General features: G+C 40.1%; 4 protein-coding genes across 4 annotated transcripts; 1 reads left to right on the top strand and 3 right to left on the bottom strand.

Annotated features, from left to right (window-relative positions):
• Positions 1 to 3,063: 3,063 nt before the first annotated feature.
• On the bottom strand, positions 3,064 to 9,134 carry tbp (TATA box binding protein). The gene is made up of 9 exons (XM_034075577.2): positions 8,979 to 9,134; positions 7,722 to 7,932; positions 7,106 to 7,256; positions 6,761 to 6,941; positions 6,377 to 6,464; positions 5,672 to 5,763; positions 5,353 to 5,520; positions 5,112 to 5,206; positions 3,064 to 4,383 (listed from the first exon to the last, which is right to left on the bottom strand). The coding sequence occupies exons 2-9, from the start codon at positions 7,773 to 7,775 to the stop codon at positions 4,304 to 4,306; spliced, it is 909 nt and encodes a 302-aa protein (XP_033931468.1). The 5' UTR covers positions 7,776 to 7,932; positions 8,979 to 9,134; the 3' UTR covers positions 3,064 to 4,303.
• Positions 9,134 to 10,902, top strand: psmc3 (proteasome 26S subunit, ATPase 3). The gene is made up of 2 exons (XM_034075563.2): positions 9,134 to 10,102; positions 10,441 to 10,902. The coding sequence occupies exons 1-2, from the start codon at positions 9,158 to 9,160 to the stop codon at positions 10,777 to 10,779; spliced, it is 1,284 nt and encodes a 427-aa protein (XP_033931454.1). The 5' UTR covers positions 9,134 to 9,157; the 3' UTR covers positions 10,780 to 10,902.
• Positions 10,903 to 12,205: 1,303 nt separating this feature from the next.
• Positions 12,206 to 14,559, bottom strand: psmb1 (proteasome 20S subunit beta 1). Its single transcript, XM_034075588.2, has 6 exons — positions 14,372 to 14,559; positions 13,891 to 13,998; positions 13,416 to 13,497; positions 13,115 to 13,244; positions 12,884 to 12,990; positions 12,206 to 12,798 (listed from the first exon to the last, which is right to left on the bottom strand). Exons 1-6 carry the CDS (start codon positions 14,470 to 14,472, stop codon positions 12,613 to 12,615), a joined length of 714 nt encoding a protein of 237 aa, XP_033931479.1. The 5' UTR covers positions 14,473 to 14,559; the 3' UTR covers positions 12,206 to 12,612.
• A 984-nt stretch (positions 14,560 to 15,543) lies between these two features.
• On the bottom strand, positions 15,544 to 24,911 carry phf10 (PHD finger protein 10). The gene is made up of 12 exons (XM_034075550.1): positions 24,768 to 24,911; positions 23,957 to 24,066; positions 23,556 to 23,686; positions 23,172 to 23,255; positions 22,969 to 23,093; positions 22,690 to 22,839; positions 21,645 to 21,754; positions 21,190 to 21,334; positions 20,797 to 20,949; positions 18,023 to 18,131; positions 17,464 to 17,652; positions 15,544 to 16,549 (listed from the first exon to the last, which is right to left on the bottom strand). The coding sequence occupies exons 1-12, from the start codon at positions 24,837 to 24,839 to the stop codon at positions 16,452 to 16,454; spliced, it is 1,476 nt and encodes a 491-aa protein (XP_033931441.1). The 5' UTR covers positions 24,840 to 24,911; the 3' UTR covers positions 15,544 to 16,451.
• Positions 24,912 to 25,190: the final 279 nt, after the last annotated feature.

The following is a 25,190-nucleotide window of genomic DNA, read 5'->3' as shown; positions in this document are numbered from 1 at the left end:
AGTGTAAAGGAGGATCTGATGGTTCACCGTGTCGAATGCAGCAGACAGGTCCAACAGGATGATGACAGAGGAGAGGGATGCTGCTTTGGCAGTGTGCAGTTCCTCAGTGACAGCAAGGAGGGCAGTTTCTGTGGAGTGACCTGCCTTGAAACCAGACTGGTGCGGATCCAGAAGGTTGTTCTGATGGAGATAACAGGAGAGTTGTTTAAAGACAGCGCGTTCAAGTGTTTTAGACAGGAACGGGAGGAGAGAGACAGGCCTGTAGTTTATAACATCAGACGGGTTGAGAGTGGGTTTCTTTAGGAGAGGGTTTACTCTTGCCTCCTTGAGACTGTTTGGAAAGTGACCAGAAGTTAGAGAAGTGTTGATTAAATGGGAGAGAAACGGTAGAATATCAGGAGCGATAGTCTGAAGGAGGTTTGAGGGGATAGGGTCCAGAGGACAGGTGGTAGGGGCCGGGGGCGGGCAGAGGTAATGAGGGTAAGAACCTCACTTGGAGAGAGAGGGGAAAAGGAGGTTAGTGTGTGGGTGAAAGGAGGGTCTGGTGACCCAGTGGTGAGTAGAGGTGAGTCAGAAAAAGAAGAGCGAATATCATCAACCTTTTTTTCAAAGTGGTTAACAAAGTCGCTTGACAGAAGGGAGGAGGGGGAAGGTGCTTTGGGGGGGTCCAAGAGGGTGGAGAAAATGGAAAATAGTTTTTTGGGATTGGAATAGGAAGATTGGATCTTATCTTGAAAGAAAGTGCTTTTTGCCTGAGAGATCGAAGCAGAGAAAGAGGAGAGGAGAGCCTGATGGAGGTCGTCATGGTGTTTGGATTTCCAGTGTCTCATGATGGTCCAAATACTTTTTAACGTAAATAAACATTTCTGATGTATGTTGTTGTACACTAATATTGTTAATAAAGACTTGTTTTCACAACATATCTTTCAAAAATCAGCATCATATTTTGGAAAATCAGCTTCACATGGTGCTCATATCCGCTCAGTAACGAATCAGTTTAATAGGGTCGGTAAATCACTTCAGAAACACTTTTTGTTATATTCCATGGAATGCTCTTAACATCCCGATAGCAATGAATACATTAAATGCTTTGACAATAAATATATACAAATATTTCATCTGTGAAAGCTGTGGCGCTGTAAAAAGCAAGTCCAATGATCTGCCTCGGCCCGCAGATAATTGAATGGCCTACCTGCCTGTCAGCCTTCCATCTCGTGCACAAACTTATCTCGTGCCCTCATTGGTCATGTGTGCGTTCGTGTGTGTTGGAGGAGGGGCTCTGTAAGGAAGTCTGAAGGAAGGGGCAGATTTGTTCGGTTGTGTACTTTCAAATTCTAGTTTACTCGAGCTGGTTCTCCATTGTTACCTACCCTACCTTTAAGAAACAATACAGTGTAGAAACAATGCCTGTGCATTCCTGTTTTGTTTACCATTATTGGTGACGTTACCCAATACGGATCATCTGGCTCATATTTCGACTGAGTTACATGACACGGGGTGTATCAATGGTCAGATTTGGGATACATACAAACCATATTTCACTGGGTCATGACCATGATGACCCGTCTCTCACAGTCATATTCCAAACTCTGGCTCCAAGACTGACTAGTCAAGGGCAGCTGGCTTTATAAAGACAGGGCTGACTCATTCTGTCAAGTGAACACAAGGACATGAGGAGTGGGTTACACAGGCACACAACACACACATACACAAAAGTGACAGGGCGTATCAGGAAGATACGCCCACAGCTGACCCAGAAATCGACGCAGGTTCTGGTCCAGGCTCTCGTCACCTCACGCCTAGACTACTGCAACTCCCTCCTGGCTGGTCTACCTGCATGTGCCATCCGACCTCTGCAGCTCATCCAGAATGCAGCGGCTCGTCTGGTCTTCAACCTTCCAAAATTTTCCCACACCACGCCGCTCCTCCGCTCCCTCCACTGGCTTCCGGTAACTGCTAGAATCCACTTCAAGACACTGGTACTTGCGTACCATGCTGCGAATGGATCTGGCCCTTCCTACATCCAGGACATGGTTAAACCGTACACCCCAGCACGTGCACTACGCTCTGCATCAACCAAACGACTCGCTGCACCCTCGCTGCGAGGGGGACCCAAGTTCCCATCAGCAAAAACACGTGGGTTTGCTATCCTGGCTCCAAAATGGTGGAATGAGCTCCCCATTGACATCAGGACCGCAGAAAGCTTACACACCTTCCGGCGCAGACTGAAAATTCATCTCTTTCGACTCCACTTCGAGCGATAGAATGACTAACAAAGAACTGCTAACAGAGCACTTATATACTAATAAAGGACTGGCTTATCTATAGCCAGTTGAGCAGCACTTGAAACGATTGGCTCTTTGAAACCTGATGTTCTTATATGATTCTGTTTTCCTCAAGGTTGTGTCTTCCTGGTCGAATGTACTTATTGTAAGTCGCTTTGGATAAAAGCGTCAGCTAAATGCAATGTAATGTAATGTAATGACAGTGCCCTTAAATTAGATATTCACAGATGCTACTGACTGCATCCCTGTATAATGTGCGGCATGCATGTGACTTTAAATAAATACAACATAACTTGTGACTAAAGTAAAGAAGCTTTTGTCAAGATCATCTTCACGGAGAGATTGGTAGAGAATGACTGATTGTAAACCGTCTATTTATGTCTTGTAAGTCATATAGGCAGAATCTTCAGTATTGGTGGTGGCATGACACACTGATTTAAACCTGTAATTAATGCAGTGTATTAGAAAACATTGTTACTTATTGTATTCCTCATGTTTTCGTTTAATTTAATTAGCATTAAATGAAAACAAATTGTCGACTGGGAGAAAAAGTTATTCTGGATCCTAAAGCAATGATACACACTGCTCACTAGATGGATCCGTTTCACCAGGAAATCTCAGATCCAGCTAATAATACTGCTTTGTCAGACATGTAGCTAGAACATTGTGTGCCAAAAGACGGGGTTACCTGATTTGGCAAATAGAAGATTAGACAGTAAAACGACAAATGAACATCACATTCAAATGATGAAATAAAAAGGCACCACCAAAACAAGAGCCGGTATGTACACATTTATTAATGCAGTGCAGCACATTAACAATGTTGTTATAAACACAATATCATCGAGATGTGACAGGGCTTCCTGGTCTCCTGCTAAACCGCTGCTGAGCTCAGTCAGAGGGATGAACTCATTATTACTAAATGTAGTTTAGCATAATTCTCTCTTCTGCTTCAGACGGGTCAGCTGAGCAAGCAGCAGACTCAGGGAAATTCACAATTCCCTATGCACAAAAATATCTTAAGAACCTTTTTAAATATACTTTTGAATGGCCAAACAAATTAAAAAACAGAACATAAACATGGCAACACAATGCATTGATTATCTGTCATCATATTTTAGTGCTTGTGGATGAAAGAGGCAATATGTGAATACAAGACTTTAAAAAGGAGATGCCGTCTCCTTTAGGACCAACAGCCTCCTTCTTCAAGTTTCAGTTCTGGTTGATCTTGACAAGTACAAATGTTACTGACCCCAAGTGCCACAAATCTCAAAGAACTAACCAACAACTTGATGACAACTTTAGCGGGAGGATTTCAATAAAAGAATTAAGAGTATCCACTTAAAAATGTAAGAGTCACAGCCTTCGGATACGTCTTAACCGACATGGCTATTCTACCAATGTTGACATGCGGGAATTTAGAGGGAATTCTGATTACAGCATGTAAATAAATGATGACCAAGCTAAACCAATAACTGATTGATTTGCAAAAGATATCAAGATGATCTCATCGACTTGAGATAGACAGAAACCTTAGTAAATACTGTTAAGAGGAATGTGGGGCAGACAAACCCGAACATGTCTCGATACATTTTGGGAACCGAGTGAACAATTTATAAAAATGCAACATACAAAAACTATTTAAAATGGCTTAAAATAAAACAGTCCTAGCCAGACTGCTTCTCTTCAAATCAGCGCTTTTTACATTTCTTTACAGTCTTATGTACAGTCAGGGATGTGATCCAGACAACAAAAAAAGCAGGAAAAAAGGTCAAATATATGGAGGTCTGCGAGTAAAATATGACATCACTTGTGATCAAATCACAGCAACAAACAAAAAAAAGATGTTGACGTCCTGTTTTCCAATCCTTTGAAACACCAGGACAAAAAAAAAAAAAAAAAAATCACATCCCTGTACAACAGCCGTTACAGCAGTCCACTTGTGAATTTTAAAAAAAGTCTGATGAAAAAAAGTTGGAGTTGGGGAGATAAAAAGGTAAGAGAAGGAGCTGCAGGTTCTACGTTGTCTTGCGGAAGCCTTTCAGGATGGGATAGATGTTTTCAAACGCTTCGTAGATCTCTCCCCTCACTTTGGCGCCTTGAAAACAAAATACAGATACCATTCATAACAATAAGATACAGCGGCAAAAAAACACAAGGCTGAAAGAAGCAACCTTTATTCCCATAGACAGTATGAAATAAGATGCACTAAGTATTAACATTACATTTGAACATTCATTGATATTATTACCCTAAAAAAAAATGTCCCATGATATAAGGAATTGGAATCGCACATGATTTCTAGGCATCATCAACATCAGTTATTAAATACACAGGCCCATTCTCCTCCTGCCGCAACCTCAGCTCGAGCTCCACCAGGCTGAGGAACAGCTTCTTCCACCAGGCAGTCAGGATGCTGAACTCTCCTCTCCACCCTGCCTCCCACCTTTCCCCCCTGCCCCAAATGGACCTGGACTTTATTCATTTTCACTAAAGAATACTTGCATTAATGTCAATTCATGTTCTGTGGATTGTGTGTTTTAAAAAAATATATATATATTATTAACTAGTACTTATTACTACTATTACTTAGTCTTATACCCCGTTTATCTAGGCACATTTTGTATCTTGTTTTATGTATACATGTCACACTGGGGGACTGCGAGAAAGGGTATTTCAAGATTTCTGTATGTATAAACACATGTAGAAATGTTGACAATAAAGCTGACTTTGACAATTAATCCATCTGATTTGAACAGGCATCTTTGTATTGGCACTGAAATATAAACTGATATAAGTGAAGTAAAGCAATTAGCAGAGTCTTACCTGTGAGTACAACTTTCCCAGAAACAAAGATGAGCAGGACGATTCTGGGTTTGATCATTCTGTAAATCAGTCCTGGAAACAGCTCCGGTTCGTAGCTGAAACAGACCAATCACTTGCTTTTAACCATTTCCCTGACTGAAACCTCACAACGCAGCCATCATATGCTGGTGCTCTACAAGAATGCCAACATGTGGGACCTTGTGATTTAGCTGCACAAATATATGAAACCATCAGAAATCACCTGCTAAACTGCTGATGTGTGAGGACTAATCCCTCCAGTCGAATGGGGAACTTCACATCGCAGCTTCCCACCATGTTCTGAATCTTAAAATCCAAGAACTTAGCAGGAAAGCCGAGCTTCTGCACCACACGAGCGTATTTTCTGGCAGCTAACCTCGACTGCTCCTCACTGGAGAAAAGGAAAGTCAATACAGGATGGGTTATAATTAAGGTAGAACACTTTAATGAAAAACAGGGGAAGGCTAACATCCCTATTGGAGAAATCCATAAGTTCTAAATCAGTCTTTTTTTAAACTTCAGCAAATAACTCATTTTCTGACCTCTTGGCTCCCGTGCAGACCATCTTCCCAGAGCTGAAGATGAGCGCCGTGGTCCTGGGTTCTCGTATTCTCATGATGACCGCAGCAAAACGCTACAAGAAGAGAGACCATTATTAAACACCAACAGCGCTTCAACACAGATATAGTTGTGTGGGATGTTTAGCATTAATAACATTTGGACCATTGAGTTATGGTGTTTTTGTATAACAGACATGTTGGCAGTATATCAGTACTAGAGGAAGGATCAGGGAATGATCAAAGACACTCCCTGTACCCTGGTGGATTTCCCATGAATGGGACACTATGGGTCGTACTAACTGTGCACTTGCAGCCTCCTAACATAGGTCAGTGAGCATCGATAGTGGATCTTTTTCACAGCAGACAATTTGACATGTCATTACAGGAAAGGCATGTAATTGAGATCAAGTGCCAGGGCTCTGCAAGCACATAAACACTGGTATCATTTAGTGGACACATTAGGATCCAAACATTTTAAAGTTGCTCAAATAATTACACAAGTAAATTGAACAACATGCAAGTGGAACCGGATTTGTTCCCTATGCAGTAAGCCTTTCTGGCAGTTACAGTCGGCCACTTTCTGTGTTTACTGGGATTTCAGAAATTGTACTTAAAAGCCCACAGTTGACCTTTATGAGCTGTTGAGCAGCATGGAGCTGATCAGATATGAAGTGTTGTCAGTCTCACCTTTGGGTTGTACTCTGCATTCCTGGCTCTCAGGGCGATGGTCTTCAAGTCCAGTTTACAGCCCAGATTTACAGTAGACACTATGTTTCTAAAAGTAGAAGGAAAAAAAAGGTAAGAAACAGAGAAAGAGACAAAGGCAAACTGTTTAGTCAATAGCTCTGTAACAAGGTTAAGTCCAAAATAATGTCAATGTAGTTTGAATTCTAAATGTATATATGTACCTTTAGCAATGTTTAAACAACTTCAACGATAACAGCTGGCTAAAATAGCACAACATAAAAAGTGAAAGGTTTTTGTATTTGCTAGATTATATTTCAAGTGGCATTGACATAAATTGGACATACTGAAACTTTGACCATTCTTTGTATTGAATATGAAACATACTGTAGCTGTGGTACTATTCCAGAGCTCTCTGAGGCTGGTGTTGCCGGTGTGATGGGGGTCATGGGGGTCAGCGGGGTGTTGTAGAGCGGGGTGTTCCCTGGCAGCGCTGTGGTGGTCGAGCCTGCAACCGTCTGGGAATGGTAAAGCTGAGGGGTTAGCCCCGACGACGGTCCAGGAAGACCTGGAGAACAGAGAACACATTTTATTCTCTATAATATAAACCAATAATATACCACCATTTTGGATCAGACTTTGATGAGCATTTTCTATTCTCAGCAAATATCTGAAGGACACCAATTCTAGGGATATGAGATTGTGGTTAAAGGATTGAGAATGTGTGTTTACCTGCGTTTGCCTGCTGTGCCTGTTGCTGCTGCTGTTGCCTCTGCTGTTCCTCCAGTATAGACAAACTGTTGGCCACCACAGGCTGAGGTGTCAGACCTGAGCCATAGGGCATCATGGGACTGAAGATAGGCATGCCTGGGGTCATGGCACCCTGCACAAGACCAAAAAGATGAGGTTGGGTTAGAAAAGCAACATAAGTAGCACTTACTATACTGACAATTGAAAATGCAACAGTTTTTCAAAATGTTGGCTGCCAGCTATGTGACCCGTTAAAGCAAGAGCACAACTCTGGGTCTGAATTAACAGCGCTTTGAGCACTGGAAAAGCGCTATAATTAATGCAAGGAATTATTATTATTATTATTATTATTATTATTATTAACAGAGCACTATTATTTATTTCCGAGTTGTATTCAGATATTTTACTTTGGTAATACCAGAAAATAGTTGAGTCAGGATGTTTGCAGCTCAGGCAACTTGTGAACTTTAGAATCTATATTAAATTGCCATTAAATATAAATAAATTGCAATGCTAAAGCTTCCAAATGGGACATAAGACGATGGTAAACTGGGGGATCATCCAGGTGAGAAGAAAACAATAACAATTGTAAACGTACTTGAGGGGAGGACAGTCCCTGGAAGGGACTGGCTGAACTGTTGTTCTGGTCCATCTCTGCAGCTCCTCACGTGAGTTCACTGCCACCGAGAGCAGGAATTTATTTTAGACAGGAGGTGCAAAGTTGTGCGTCTTCAGTCTTTTTTTACAGTAGAAAAACCACGGTGGACTGGACTCGCCCTCTTCTTGTTTCTTCTGTCTGGCTGTCAGGCCTGGAAAACGGTAAAAACAAAGATTTACTCAGACAAATGCTTAATACTGGCAGTGTTGGAAGGTAACCAAGTACAATAACTCAAATACTGTTCTTACTAAGTACAGTTTTCAACGTATTTGTATTCAACATAAGTATTTCAATTTTCTACTACAATTCAGAGGCAAGTATTGGCTTTTTTTATACTGCTCTACATACATTTACTTATTTTTAAGATTTAAATTCGTCTTTATGTTAATAAAATCATTATTTTTCAGGTTTCAAGGTTAGAATATAACTTAATTGATCCCTTAGTGAAATCCACACAACCTGGCAGTATATATAGCCTAGTAAAAACCAAGGTCCTCCTTTACCTGATGCAACTATAAAGCAATGAACGCATAAATGCATGTACAATAATTTTTTGATAATATACTACATACTATTCTGAAATGGGCCATTGTGCAGAAATGTGTACTTTTCATACAAGTAAATGCTAACATGTTGGTGAGTAACATTTTGAACGCAAGTGTTTAACTTGTCCTGTGTGACTGGACCGTGGTGGAAATACGAGACCTATTACTCAAATACCATCTATATATATGCAATATATCTAAATACCTCGTCCACAACTGATAACTGGTCATTATTTAACAAAAGTGCATAATGTTGCAGATAACATGAAACAGTGTGTGCATCCTGCAGCAGTGGCGCGAAGACACTCACTGCTTGCTAATCATCACATTTTGCTTTATCGTATATTAACGTCACTTAAGCTCGTTATTTCATGTTTTAACCCGATGCATTGTGTGCTCTTTGAGTGGATAATGAGAAAAATATGGGTGACAAATATGTTTATACGCAAAAAAGTCTTCTATGAGTGTGTCTTGACAGCCTCCAACTGAAACACATCAACATTCTGGCTAGCTGAACTTAGCCGCAGAGCTAGTATTAGCATCACTAGCTAATGATACTCAGAGTGAAAGCAGTGAATTAGTGCGCTAAAATAGAACTGAAAATAAGTTAGCCATATGCCAGTGCACCGCAGTACATTGCCCGGTAACTTACACGCACACACTCGCAGTTCAAACCACCACACGGAGTGAGTGAATGAATTCAGCTTCAGACTCGCTTCATCCTCGGTCTTGCTGCAGTGCTTCTTCGGCGCTCATGAGTGCTGTCGGCTACTTCCGGAAGTAGAACCTTTATTTTCCGCTGTGTCACAGTTCACGGCAGACAGAGCAAAGATGGCGTCGCTGAGTGACAAATCAGTTTGGGACGAAGTCGAGGATGGAATCGGCGAAGAAGTGTTAAAAATGTCCACAGACGAGATAGTTCAGCGGACTCGTCTCCTTGACAGTGAGATAAAGATCATGAAGAGCGAGGTGCTGCGTGTGACCCACGAACTGCAAGCTATGAAGGATAAAATCAAGGAAAACACGGAGAAGATAAAGGTGAACAAAACGCTGCCGTACCTTGTGTCTAACGTGATCGAGCTGCTGGATGTGGACCCCAACGACCAGGAGGAGGACGGGGCTAATGTGGACCTGGACTCCCAGAGGAAAGGAAAATGTGCCGTTATTAAAACTTCCACTCGACAGACCTACTTCCTGCCGGTGATCGGGCTAGTGGACGCGGAGAAGCTGAAGCCCGGAGACCTGGTTGGTGTCAACAAGGACTCCTACCTGATCCTGGAGACCCTTCCTACCGAGTATGACTCCAGAGTCAAGGCCATGGAGGTGGACGAGCGCCCCACAGAGCAGTACAGCGACATAGGAGGGCTGGACAAGCAGATCCAGGAGCTGGTTGAGGCCATTGTCCTGCCCATGAACCACAAGGAGAAGTTTGAAAACCTGGGCATCCAGCCACCCAAAGGAGTGCTGATGTACGGACCACCTGGTACCGGAAAGACCCTCCTGGCCAGGGCCTGCGCCGCCCAGACCAAAGCCACCTTCCTGAAGCTGGCCGGTCCACAGCTGGTCCAGATGTTCATCGGAGATGGAGCCAAGCTAGTGAGAGATGCCTTCGCCCTGGCCAAAGAGAAAGCCCCATCCATCATCTTCATCGATGAGCTGGACGCCATCGGTACCAAGAGGTTCGACAGCGAGAAGGCCGGAGACAGAGAGGTGCAGAGGACCATGCTGGAGCTGCTCAACCAGCTGGATGGATTCCAGCCCAACATGCAGGTCAAGGTAAATAGGCGGCCAAGAAAACACCTGTAATTAACTTTATGTGTAGAAACAGCATTTAAATTGACATTCTCTAGTATTAAACACGTTACAATTCATTTACAGTATCATTCTAGGAGACATGGGAACGCTGTAGTTAAATCAGAACGAACACAATGATAACCATTAAAATATGGATACAATACATGTTTTCACAAACCACACATCCAAAAAGTGTTATGAAATCCTAAAACAGTCTAATTATATTCTACTTGACAAAGTTAAGCACCAAGTTTCCTTTCTTTTTAATTGCCACCTTGTTATTACTTTACAGTTTAAATACATAACATTTTTTTTCCTAGGTTATTGCTGCCACCAACAGAGTGGATATCTTGGACCCTGCGCTGCTCCGTTCAGGACGTCTGGACAGAAAGATCGAGTTCCCCATGCCAAACGAAGAGGCCAGAGCCCGCATCATGCAGATTCATTCCCGCAAGATGAACGTCAGCCCCGACGTCAACTACGAGGAGCTGGCTCGCTGCACCGACGACTTCAACGGAGCCCAGGCCAAAGCGGTGTGTGTGGAGGCCGGCATGATCGCGCTGCGCCGCGGGGCCACAGAGCTGAACCACGAGGACTACATGGAGGGAATCCTGGAGGTCCAAGCCAAGAAGAAGGCCAACCTGCAGTACTACGCCTGAGGACACTGTCTGTGTCTGTTTTTGTGTGAGAGAGTCTTTGATTATTAAAACAGTTGTTGGGTAAACACTTGTTACAGTTGCTGATTTAACTTGGGTTAATACAAATAAATAAAATGTCCATAAGTGTTGTGTTTCTTCTTGCTGAGCCCTGATAAGACGGATAGTATTTTCACACTTCCAGGTGGCGCAGAATAATATAATAATATCGTTATTCTTCTTTTATTGGGCTGGAGCCCAGTGTTCAGTTCAACATAGGTTTTTAAAACCTTGGTTTTATTGAGAAAAAACATTAAGCATATTAAAATAGTGCAAGAAAATCCACCAACATTAGACGCACCACAAAGTTGTTTGGATAAATGTTTGTTTATTAGTCACTCATGAGCGGAGCCAGCGTTAGTGTACTGCAGGGAAATGTAAAACAAGACAACTTAACACTGTATACACATTTGAACAGTTATACAGAAATATAAACCTACTGTATGTTTTTCATTCATTACATAACTACACCATTGTATTGTATGTTATGAAAATAAACCTTTGAATCTTGAAAACATAACCATTTATATCAACAAAATGTGACACAATACATTGAATTTTAATTAGTTTGGAAAACCATTTAGACTTCACAAGGTGATGAATATTTTCCCTTATACTAATACACTACTAGTTTTGTTTCCAGTATTATTTCCACCACCTAAAGTTATTGATGTGATGTAACCAATAACAGGTACTGTATGCAAGTACACAATTAAATGTACTTTCCAAAACAACTTTATAATTCTACTCCACAAAGTTAAAAACAGGACTGTCTTTCTAAGCTCATGGAAAATAGTTTTTAGAGATATGTGATTCTCACAGGACTGTAACGCTACAAATATGATCTTATAGAATATGATGCATTGTAATAAATGACCTAACAGAAAAAGTAGACCATCCTTCATCTCAGACATTTTGTCAGGGTCCTAAGCCTGGCAGAACCAGTACTCAACTCTTTTAATTAACCCCCTTAAGTTGTTTATACATAATTGATCATATTTAATTTCCCTTCAGAATGAAACCTATATTTTAAACAAATGTTTGTTGAAATACCGAAAATCATCTGAGGTTTGCGGGATATTTATGAACTTGCATAACACTTCAGATCCTGTACTACATTTGATCAAGAGCCTTGAAAAGCTTGACATGAGGGTTCCACTGAAAGAAAGTAAGAGTCTTATCAGTCGCAAAATTGTAAAATTAAACTGTCCACCTTATGGATACATTTATCATTCTACATCTCAGTGTGGGCGTCTTTCTGTATAAAAGATGCTATTGTGATAAATATGTTTCAGGAGTAGTAATACTATTACTTTATTATTTAAGGACAACATTAACCTGAGATGGAGTGTTCATGTGTGAAGACCACGCAAAGAAAGACAAGACATCCTTTTTCAATTCTTTACATTTATGTAAAAAGAAAAGCAGAGTATGTATCCTTCCAAAACATGAGAAACTGAAACATTAGGAAGTGTCTAGGGGCGATCGAGTGAAGAGAGTGTTGATCTAGAATAAGAATGTTTAACCAAAACAATACAAATGATGTATCATAGCAGAAATTGAAGGGGAAAACTGTAAAGCAGTAGAAAAGTGTCATTTTCAACTGATATAGATTGTTAATGGATATAAAAAATGGAAATCTGCTTTCCCAGGTTAAGCCTGACCTAAGACACCAAAAGAAGCAGATTCTGGAACAACACTCCTTTTATTAAGAAATTTGAAAAGAGCCAAAACAACAGGGAAATGTGGAAAGAGCAGATCGAAGGGCAAAGCAGAGAAAGGAGAACACGTCCCTCCTCAGTCCTTCCTCAGGGGTATAGTCTGCTCGTTGATGCCCTCCTTAGTGATGATGCAGAGTCGAAGGGCATCTCCAGTGTAGACATCTCTCTCTGCGGCCGAGATGAAGACATCCTTGACCAGCTGAACTGCCCTTTCCTGAGTCAGAGGGACGTGCTGCACACCCTCCATGTTCTTGAAACCAATCTGTGATGAAAAAATAAACATACATTCATTTACAGTACTTTATGGGAACTTAAGGCTGGAGCACTGCATTGTCAATATTCTTTACCTGGTTGTCCAAAAGTGGCTGAAGCATGGCACTCGCTGATCCTCCGGCCTTGTAGGTGTCTCTCTGGTAGGAGCCCACTGGATCAAAACTGTACACTGCTCCCTTGCCTTCATTACAAAACAGGAAATATTTCAAATATAACTAGTTAATACTACTTACACAATCGAGTGCATATGCATACAGTAGAAATACATTTTCTCATCTAAATATATACAGCTTTAAAGTCCCTACCATGCTCATCCAGTCCTCCGATGATGTTGTAGACGTAGTAGGGGAAGAACCTCCTGCCGTACAGAATGGTGGACAACATGGCTGCGATGGCGTTGCTGGTCATTGTCTTGTTGTTTGAGTGTTTGTACATCTGAGAGAGTGGGCAGGGACATTACTTTGAGTTAGAACAGAGTTAATACATGGACATCACATTATTGCAGGTCTGTCAGAAAAAAAACGTTGCAGAGTCAGCTGAATGTGGTAATTTTAGGACAGAGATTAAAGAGAGAGTGAAACCAAAAACCTTGCTAAATCAGCCCACCTTTAGTCTGGCATCAATGATTTTCGTCAGGGTCAGGCAGTCACCATGGAAACCACTGCAGCCAATAACGGTGGTGTCTGTCCTGTAAGTGGAAAGAGAAGCAGAAAAATGAGTGACAGTCAAAGCACTTAGTTATGTTGAAATGAAAAGAGATTTCAGCCAAGAAAATTGTATTTATTGTTATTCATTTTGATGTGTTTTTTAATGCATGTTTGAATGCAAGGCGCTATATAAATAAAATGCATTATTATTATTATATAAATAAAGGTTGAATTGTATCAGAACAGCAGTGGTTGCACTCCAAATTCAACTGATAATGTCTTTTAATGAAGTTGAACATCACTATGAAAGTAAAAGGGACCAGTTATAGACTTCAAATTTGAGATTGTGTCCTATAACTGCCCATCTTTCATTTACTGACAGTTTGCAGGATAAAGGATAAATACGTGCAGAATGAGTGACAGTGCAAACTTACAGCTTGTAGCATTTTGGCGAGTCGCGGCTGTGGATTGAGTATCCTTCACTCAGCCTGGTGTCTGAGGCTACGATGGCGAAGTCTTCACCAGCAACAGCTAGTACGGTTCTGAAGAAAAACACAACACACACACTTGTTTATTAATCGTATACACTGCTTCACCAAAGAGGAAAATGTAATCTACCAGATACTATGCTAACGGAAGCTAAGCTACAGTTTCGAAAATGAAACTGTCGTATTAGCAAATCGTATCAGGTAAACTAACGTATCTTTTCTTTTATCCTTTTTGAGCATATATAATAAATGAGGATGCTAAATGTGCTGGACAAAGACCTTTTTCTGTTCACATACTTTCCATTAACTTCACCTTTGTTTAGTTTCCTATCGTTTGCTAAGCTGGTTAGCTAGCTAGCATAATGCAGTTAAACGTAAACGTTAGCTAGCAGGCTAGCAAGCCAGCGGTTTAAAAAGTCACACTCACCCTCCGTTGAAAGAGTATGGTGAAAACCGGTGCTCTACGGGACCAGAATAATGATAATCTTTCATCTTCCCAGGGTCTTGGTATGATTGAGAAGAAAGCATTTTGATGTGTTCAAGATTCAGTCCGGTAAACTCGCTGTATCACTGCAATATGGCAGCCTCTTCTTCTACTGTCATGTAACCGTGTAACCTGGGCGACAGCGCCACCTCAGGCTGTTTGGATGTAGAGCACGAGACATCACATTGAGACAAGTTATGTCACTTCTAGTCATAGTTGGAAGTTGTCCGATTCTTTACTCGAGTAAAAATACTAACACCACACTAGAAAAACACTGCATTTCAAGTTAAAGTACTGCATCAAGAAAAGGTACTTAGGTAAAATTATTTAAGTTCTTAAAAGTATTCAGTGTGTGTCTAAATCTGAATTTATAAAGTAATTACATCTGTCAAATAAATGTAGTGGAGTAAAAAGTACTAAATTGGCTTCCAAATGTAGTAGTAATAGAAGTGTAAATGAAAAGACTTGGCTGGGTAAAGTACAAGTACCTGAGAATTTGAGTAATGTACTTAGTTACTCCACCACTACTATTAGGGCAGCCTTTTGCATTGTTATAGAAAGCCCTACTCAATCGTTAATGAGGATGTTATCAAGTTTACCATTAGAAAGAACTAGAGTACTTGAGAATATATGGAGGCCCTTTGATAATTTTGTTACGGATTTTTTATTTAACAGATAAAGTATACAACCAATTTCTTTGGTCTCCGACTTGTGGAACTATTTTGATTAGTTTGTAATCAAAATAGTTATATTCTTTAAACTAATATATTATTACAAATAATATTGCCTTCTAGAGAAGCGAACCGGAACCCATCAGGTCCTGTTTGAGGAATCATTCCTTCACAACTCTGTGGCAAAAATAATAAAAATTGTTTGCAAGTAGTTTACTTGAACATCCAATGACCATTAACGGCTCAACCAGAGCAGCCAGCTGCCGTTTTGTATCACTGCTCGAGAACTTTGTCGAATAAATTGAAAGTACCAGATAAAACTGTGTTTTCATGACGCAAAGACAGAAACATCAATCTTTTCAGCACACTAAAGATTCTGTTGCTCCTTTGAAGATTCAATTTAACACAGTACACAATTAGCAAGGAGATTAATATGAGTCGGTTTTAAGTAGCTTTTATTAAAAATACACTTCATAATTCAGTGACTACGACATTATTAGCAACACATGTTTCTTAAGCAAACTACCTACTGAGTGACAATACAAAAAAAGAGTAAATTAAATACAAAACAATACAAAATAATCTTTCAAGCTGACTGCAAAAATATCAGTTGGCTAATCATTGCTAATGGATGTTTATGTTCAATGTAATTACAGTGAGTGGTTACAATTTCTGTTAGGGTTGAAAACTAAATGAATAATGTGAAGACTCAAAAACCTACTGCAGCCATGAGGTCTAGCAGAGCCAATGTCTGTTACATCCGATTAAGCAGAATCACTAGCACCATGTCATAATTCAAAACATTTGTTTAAATAGGATTGCTCTTTATTGACCTGCCTCGTAAAATACATGGTAGTAAAAAATACAAAAACATAAAAAATGTGTTTTGAAAGTCAAAGAATAACATAGTTGAGCTCGATTGTCTCAGTAGCACCACTTGTTCCCCTGAAACACATTTCTCACTGTAGAAATGTTGAGACAGTAACCACAAGATGTATCAGTTTGAATGAATTAAGAATGCCCTTATACCGTTAGTGGTTAGCAGATCACAGGATTTAGTGCAGTGCTGGATGGAGTATGAGGTCTTATACCGAACAGAGTTTACTTTCTCAAGCCAATTCATCTTGATGTTTCTGAGCACGTACACATGAGGTATAATCACACACGACGTTTGGTGATGGAAAGAGAGTTTTCTAAGCTGATGCCTTACAGATGTCATTAAAGCTGTCACAGGAAAGATAAATACATTTGTTTTTTCTAGTGTCAGCCTGTGTATTTACAGATGGAAACAATTACTTGATTTACATTTCAGAAGAATTTGGTCGAGGTATCATTCTTACGGAGGCTGTCGATCATTTTTGAGCTGACTTGGACTTCTTAGGTGTTTTGGCTGATCCTTTTTTCTTGGGTGTAGTGAAATCTTTGTCGCAAACCTCACACACCCAAAGGCCTGAGGAAACAGACAGAACTTATTAATATCCATACAAGAAACACATTTTTTTTAAAAGCAGACAAACTAAGTGAATCACTTTTAAAAAGTGTGTGGTAAAAGAGAGTTACAAATTAAAAGATGTAGACACTCTGACACAGTTCTCCAACCATGTAGTTGTATTTATATAACACTACATATTTCTAAGACATTATACATTGTGCTAAAAGAAACAAATTATACTTAAATATATAAAAAATCAAACTTTCCAAAAAAACCTAAGCTACTCAATAACTAGTAGCTGCAGTCTGAACATTTAACTACATTTTTGTTTTAACTAAACAAATTAAATGAAATAAATCCACATTCATAACTGTTATAACCTTGTTCTGTCTGAATGCATGTGTGTGTGTGTGTGTGTGTGTGTGTCTGAATGCGTGCGTGCGTGCGTTTCTGCCTGTCTGAATGCATATGTGTGTCTGTCTGTCTGAATGCGTGCAGGCCTGCCTGTCTGAATGCATATGTGTGTGTGTGTGTGTGTGTGTGTGTGTGTGTCTGTCTGTCTGTCTGTCTGTCTGTCTGTCTGTCTGAATGCGTATGTGTGTGTGTGTCTGTCTGTCTGAATGCGTATGTGTGTGTGTCTGTCTGAATGCGTATGTGTGTGTGTGTCTGTCTGTCTGAATGCGTATGTGTGTGTGTCTGCATGTGTGTGTCTGTCTGAATGCGTATGTGTGTGTCTGTCTGTCTGTCTGAATGTGTGTGTGTGTGTGTGTGTGTGTGTCTGAATGCATGCATGCGTGTGTCTGTCTGTGTGCGTGTCTGTCTGAATGCGTGCCTGTCTGTGTGTGTGTGTCTCTGTCTGTCTGTCTGTCTGTCTGTCTGTCTGTCTGTCTGTCTGTGTGTGTGTGTGTGTGTGTGTGCGCTCATCCACTCACCAGTGGGGATGGAGTCCATGCCGACGCAGAACGTGTGGTATCCTCGGTCACATTTGTCGCAGAACATCATCTCGTCCTCATGGTGGGGCTGCTGGCACACGATGCACGTCTTACACTCCATGCACTGCCAGCGGTACGTGTGGATCACACTCACCAGATCCTTGCTCATGTCTAGGCAGGACGGGTGGCCTAAGGTTTACAGACACGTGCACAGAAACAAGCGTGCACACACAGAGGCAAACACACAGAGATATAAACAAGAGGCATGTGCACCGACAAACATAAGAAGGCAAGTGTAACGTGTAAACCATTTGAAGTTAATTTTACAAATTAATTGAAGCTTAACTGTCTAAAAGTAAACACTTCCAGCTTTTTAAACAAGACAATAAAGACACTTTCGACTAAATATTTGTAATCTTTTTTATGCACAATGCAATAAAGTTTTCCTTTCAATGATGATAAGAAATGATGCATTACTCAATGAGGGCTATATAAAAATAACCAAAAAGAAATGTAAAAGTAAGTGAACTGTCTTTTGAAATGAGCAGTGTGAACTTACCGCTGTTATCGCATTGGGAGCAGTGAATGAGAGCCTCTGGCCGGCCCCTCTTGTTGGCCTCTTTACCCTTCTGGCAAATGCCACATATAGCATTGGGAATGACCTTAGGCTGCAAGGGTAGAATAATGCTATAAAAACAATGTTTGTCCTGTAGTCATCGACAATGTAGTATTTACAATGATGTTTAATGCCAAAGAAAAAGACAAAAACAGCATATTTATCTTGACTAACATGAGAAACATGGCTCTCCGTTTGTTTTTGTGGGAAGGAGCATCCCCATGAAAATATCTCAGGGTACAAATGTGCTCTTGTATGCTCTTGGCATCTGAGATCTACAACAAATCCAAGTTTTTGTTTATTTGATAGCAGATTGATTGGTTTAGAGATCCATCAAGCGCCTCTACAGGAAGCCACACCCATAAAAACATGGAAGATGGCATTATATCTGCCACTGCCCTAGCTAAAAGGGTTATTGGCATTGTAACCCGCCAGCAGGCTGCAGCGGTCTCTTTAAATACTGGACCAATTAAAAACATGTTTATCTCTATTGTTCACTTAGAAAGATAATGTGGGAAAACAGCGGGGAAATAAACGACATTAACTTCTTCATTCAAATGTCCCCTGACAGGAAATGAGCTGGGAGTAAACAGCCATGTAAAGGCATACAACGTTTGATCAATAAAGATAAGGATTCATTTTTAAGACAGAAAACACAGCGAAGGATTAATCTAAGACAGACAGCAGCAAGAAAAGAGAGGTAAGAAGAAGGTAGAGCTGGACACGGCGCCTTATCTACATTCTCAGTATGCATAGATATACACTTTTAAAGTCTACTACATACTTTTGACCTTGCTGCATAAGTACATGGTTAGTGAAAACAAAACCTCTTTTGCTATTGCTCTTCACAATTGTAAAATGTTTGGCCACATGCAATGCTTACATTACAAGACAAATGTCACATGGCCTTTATAGTACTAAACATCTCTTCAGTGGAAACAACCACACGTAAAAATAACCCATGATCACTTCACAAGGTTGGTTGCTGTTTTATTCTAAATGTACTGAATTAGGATCAACACAAGAAATGCTGTATTGTATGCACATAAAAGAAAGAAACTCAAAGAACTCACTTTCAGGCATGTTTGCTTTTATATAATAATATACTGTGGAGTCATATAGCTATAAAAACATTACGTATAATTCAGACAGAGGCATTCATACTGAGACACAACACCTTGGGAACCGTCCATCTGACCACAGAGACGTTAGACAATCTATTTCAAACATTGTTGTTACTGTAGATGGTCGCTAGACCACTGAGGGTAACATTTATCAGCTAGCTGCCCGCTACACTGACTTTCTCGCTTTTAAATAAGAAGTATAAGAAATAAGTAAACCTTTGACCTAATTCTGAAAAGGGGGAAATAGATGAAGAATCTACCATTGAAAAGGGCACTGGTGCATTTGAACTTTTCAGGCATATAACTTTGGCAAATTTACCAGAGCTACAAAACCATGAATAATACTTGACTTCTATATACGACATATCTTTAGATATAGAAATGTCTGAAAGCTATCACATCTCTAGGTCTGTACACTGTCACTGGTCTGATCGAATAAACTCTTAATAGCAACATGCCATGCCATGTTTTTGGAACCAAAAGCACACAGAAAAGGATCTGATGAATAAAAGGTCAGTCAAAGTGAATCAAACTTAAACACACTGACGGTTTTAAATAGACACTAGAAAAGGACCATGCCCACACCACAAAGCTGAGCTGACTACACTAGCATTAAGGGTAACATACCAGCATGTTTTAAGTGTTGGAAATGAAAAGAAATGGGCACGCTGACATTATACTATTTTCCCATAAATAAAAGCATTTTTCCAAATAAAAATCAAAGCGGTGCCATGACTGGTTTAAAGAAAGGGAAGCTGGTGTGGGAGAAACCAACGACTTGTAGCTCAGCTCAGCAACAGTGTGAACAAGGTCAGCATGTCCCCATCTCTCCAAGAGGACATGATAAAGGACAGGTAAACCTCATGTCAAACAAATCTCCATACCTATTAACAGCACATCACATGGAGTATAAACAAAGCATATTACCAATAAACACTTAAAACATTGGGGTTAAGTGCAATCTACACTTCAGATATAAATGTTAAAATCTTCTAGTGTTAACGTCAACTACTTTTTTTAAAAGCAACCACAAATTCTATGTGGTTAATATTTGATATATCAGAATAACAAAAAGTATTTTCTCCATCCACTTACTTGTCTAGGAAGTATCTTTTTTGACAAGTGAGGACAGACCAGAGGTATATTGAAGACATTCAAAAGGAACAACTTTTAAAGTTCAAATTTGTCTTTGCTGAAAAACTCAAAAAGTGAAAGTGCATTGAAAAAGAAACAAGTGAACTGTTCCTTTAAAATGTTCTTATTGCTCACAGTCTGGTATGAAGAGAAAAAAAAAGTCACGTGGCAACCATTAAAACAAAAACTAAAGGCAGGACCCCCAGTGTGTATGTGTTTTTGTGAGTGTGTATGTGTTTTTGTGAGTGTGTATGTGTTTTTGTGAGTGTGTATGTGTGGGTCAGGTTTTCCCAGCCTAATAGCTGACCAACCGTAGAAGCCGGAGAACAAAGTGAAGAAAGCTAGGTAGAAGTGGCGGGATGGATGGAGTAAGGGAGTGGTAGTAGTAGAAAGAGGAGAGGGGGTAGAAAAGTGCTGCTGCTGTTGTTGGAGAAGAGTTCAGGTGCTTTTGTCCTCTACCTTGTACCCTGGGGTGGCTTTGTGGGAGGTAGAATGACGCTGGCTGCCATCTTTGCCCGGAGTGGACGTCCTGTCTTTGGCCTTGGACTTGCTGCCCGGTTTACCTCCGGCGTCCTGGCTCTCCACGTCTGATGCGTTGCCTGAAGAACTGTCCTGTAGCAAAATAGACGAGGGTGAAAGAGTGGAAGACAAGTTGGTTTAAATGATTCTGATCAAAAACCAATCATTAGGTTACTTTCATAGTTGAATGATAAACTTTTATCTTCACCCGTGTACCTCACTATATAATAATAGTAATATAAGTTGTTCTAATGGCAAATACGTCTTTGTCTGAAAATCTCTACCACTAATCCAGGATGGGCATATGATTTGTTGTACACACTCATGTCTTACAGATAAGTTCTTTTTCTTTTTGTCCTTGCCATCCTCTGCATCGTCTGAGTCTGGTTCTGAGTCCAGTGCAGGCAGCTCTGGGTCCAGTGGAGGCTCAAACAGAGCTGTGTTCATCGGCAGGTATCGCAGCTCATTGGGAGAGTACCTGTGGTGGAAAACACAATGATGCATCATAGAATAGAATAGAATCGGAGGGATGAAACCCACGCAGGGCAGGAGGTGAACTGGGACCTCTCCAAGTAGCAGTCCACACTCCATTTTTTAGGTCTGGTCGGGGACTCGACCCGGCGACCCTACAGCTCCCAGTCCAAGCCCCTACTGACTGAGCCAACATTAACAACAGCAATAAATAATACAGGCTGACAAACTAACTAGAACATAGTTCCACTTAGGAAGGTAACATGTGGGTTATATTGAATACAAAAGAGGTCAATTATAAAGCATCAAGTGTGTACCTTTTGTAGTATTCTTGGAACTGTCCTGGTATGAGAGCCACGGGATAAGGCCCCGCCTTGGTCATTTCTGGAGCCAGCACCTTGAACCTGCCCTGGGGAACCTGAATGATCTGTGAAAACCCACACAAAAAAACAATGTATGTAAAAAATGACACAAAACTATTTTCTAAAACCCTCTACAAAAAAACTTCAAAAAAGATGATCTAGCATTTGAAATAACAGATGATAATTGGCAATCCATCTTTCAAAGAGTTCACTCTTCCTCAATTTGTGCCAGACATGGCCTTCTCCAATTCAAGGTATTACACCGCCTTCATTTATCAAAGGAAAAGCTAGCAAAGATGTATCCAGGGGTAGATCCCTTATGCAACAGATGTAAGTCAGTAACAGGGTCCCTCATCCAAATCTTCATAATTATTGGACATCTATATTTGATACGTTTTCTAAGATCTTTAAAGTAAAATGTACCCCTTCTCCTCTTACTGCAATGTTTGGAGTCGTCCCGGACGACATTGTCCTTTCCAGACATTATTCAAACACTGTTGCTTTTGCTTCCCTAATTGCGAGGCGACTTATACTTGCGTCTCCCACTCATGTCCATTGGGTGACAGAACTTATGATGTTTCTATACATGGAGAAAATAAAGTGTACTTTGGGTGGCTCCACTTGTAAATTCTATAGGACATGGCAACCATTTTTAACATACATGGAAAGTTTGAAACTGCCTACTCTTCCCTAACTGATTTATATCTCTTTTTTTTTTAAACTGAATTAGAACAGATTTTCTATAGTCAACCATGATGAACATGTATCTCGACCTTGTCATGTTTTTTTTGTGTGCTGTGCTTTGTTTATTATTTTAAAAATGTTTTTGTACTATTAATCTCGTCTTATTCTGTAGGGGGGGGTTAACAAAAAATGGACAACATGCACTTTTTCTTTTTGTCACTGAAACTGTATGTGTTGTTTAAGAAAAAGGGAAATAAAGTTTATTAAAAAAAAAAAGACTTCAAAACATGTATCCGTCTTCTGTGGTTGGACTTACATGTGTCTGGAGGTCAAAGTAGGCTCTCCTCTCTTCCATACGCTCCCTGTTGAAGTTACTGTTGAACTCCGCAGCTTTTTTAGCTGCCTTCTTAATGTATTCAGGAACCTTGCTGGCCTCCACCTTCTGAGGATTCTGTGTCTGCATTTGCTAGAAATAAAACAGACAAAGACTGTAAGAGACATTTACATGAAGGACTTTTTTTAAATGCATTACTTTCTAAATAAATGTCACAGTAATGATGAGCCCTGGGTTACTTATTTTAGTTTATAAACTTACAGAGTACTCTTTAGCTATTCTCTGCCGCTCCCTCTCCTGCAGTATGACTGAATACTCAGCGTGTTTGGTGGGATACTCCTTTATCATCAGATCTATCACCTCGTCACTCCGCAGAGCTGTCAGACCTGGAAACAAACGAAAGTTACACTTTTATCTCTTGGAGAAAATTGTAGAAATGATGAAGAGAAAGAGGAGGTTCCTACCCAGAGTGCACTGTGTCTCAGTGATGACGTTCTGTTCCCGCAGATAAAGCTTCTCTTTATGGGTCAAGTCTCTTCTCTCCATATCTACAGAGCGAAAAATAGAAACAACATAACTGGTCAATTAATAGCTTACTATCCATCAGATCAGAACATGAGTACAGAAGAGTCATTAGAGGCAGACTAAATAAATAAATATGCATAGCTACTACTAGTGAAGGCAGTGTGCTCGTTCTCGATGCCTTTTACTTCTATCGTCATTCCATTATTACATTTATATTACTTTGAAATAAAAAATAGCAAATCAATAAGTTTAAAATATAGAATCAATGTTATTATTTTTTAAAGAAAAGAGTATCACGTATCAGATGTTTGCTTCAGTCTTACCAGGGTACTTCCTCTTGAAGGATGTGACTCCCAGATACTCGCTGACCTGCTCCTGCAGCATGTAATACTCTCCTGCATCATCTGATGGCCACTTGTACTCTGTCAGATTCTCTGCTGGGAAATATGTCGGCCTGAAACAGGAATACAAGGGGCAAGAAAAGTAGAGGATTGAAGCTTTATTGAATGCTTTTTGTGAGTTGATATAATATCATCATGGCAGGCCTCTGAATTGAATCAAATCAATCGTAATAGTATTGTGAAATACACTGAGATTCACGGGATAACGGTTTCCAAAGAATAAATGTATATCTTATTGGTATAAAACTTGTAAATTACAATGCCACAAATGCATTTTACAAATACCAACTAATGTTACACTGCAAAGTATCAGGCAAACCTACCCCAGGTCTTGACTGGAGGTGTCGCAGCTTCGAGAGCTGTCACCCGAACCAATCCTCCTTCTCTTCGGTACCTGGCTGCCATCAATTGACTCCTCTTCAATGACATCCTCCTACAGAGGAAAATGTAAACATATTTTTATTAATAATAAACTGTAATGTAATGTTGGTCAACTCCATTCCTGCATTTACAAACTGTTTTTATCTGTGTCCATCACAGCCATGATCACAGCTGGTAAAGGTGGAGCTCATTTTAATTCCGTTGTATGCTGCAGGGTAGGTTGTGAGATGTAATCCAGGTGTAACTAAAATGTTATAAGTGTTGATTAAATGTCATATTAATCAAAATCTCTAACTAAAAAGGTATAAAGTACACTTAACCTCTGAATTGTAATGGGGTAGAAGTACAACGTAGAACAAAATGTAAACAGTCAAGTAAAGTACAAGTATCTCAAAACTGTACCTAAGTAAAGTATTTGAGTAAATGTACTTAGTTACTTTACACCACTGCGAGCAAAGGCACAGCTAAACGTTTTCGCTGTGAAAGCACTCATAAAAACACAATTTGTCGTTTCTTATGGGGACATAAATCATGTAAACAAATGTCATTAGATACGAAACAGAGAAAACAAACCACCCCTAACATTCAGCACACAGTTGAAAACAAAGGGGTGATGCTAACGACGCCATTAGTTTGTCATTCATGGACGCAGGTAGCCGTTAGTTAGCCAACTAGCCGTTAGCTGAGCAAGCAACCGTGCAGAGCTCCGTGAAGAGAAGTATAGTTGTTACTATATGCGGGAATAAACGTCACCTTCATGGATTGTGCTCCAGGGGTAGCGGGGTTGCTGTCGCAGGGCAGTCTCACGGGGAGCACAGCAGCCATATTCCCCTAAATAAAGCCTGCAGCTAGGCTAGCTCATTAGCCACTTATTCTTCTTCTTCGTTTCCTTGTGAGGGTTTGTGGCGGTGGACAAACTCTAAGGTACATAACCGCCGCCTTCTGGCCTGGAGTGTAGGGGGATAAATCATTATTATTGATTATTATAATAATAATAATAATAATAATAATAATAATAATAATAATAATAATAATGTAAGCATAATAATACAATAATACATAATAATAAATAATAATACATTTTAAACTATACTTTTAACTATTTATATAGCATAAATTAAAACATAGTTACAAAGTGCTTTCACATAAAACAGAACACCTGTTAAATTACACATA

The sequence above is a fragment of the Pseudochaenichthys georgianus genome, chromosome 3, assembly GCF_902827115.2.
Source record: "Pseudochaenichthys georgianus chromosome 3, fPseGeo1.2, whole genome shotgun sequence".
Taxonomy (NCBI): domain Eukaryota; kingdom Metazoa; phylum Chordata; class Actinopteri; order Perciformes; family Channichthyidae; genus Pseudochaenichthys; species Pseudochaenichthys georgianus.
Note: the sequence above shows the minus strand (reverse complement) of the source record. Positions and strands in the feature narration are given on the sequence as shown.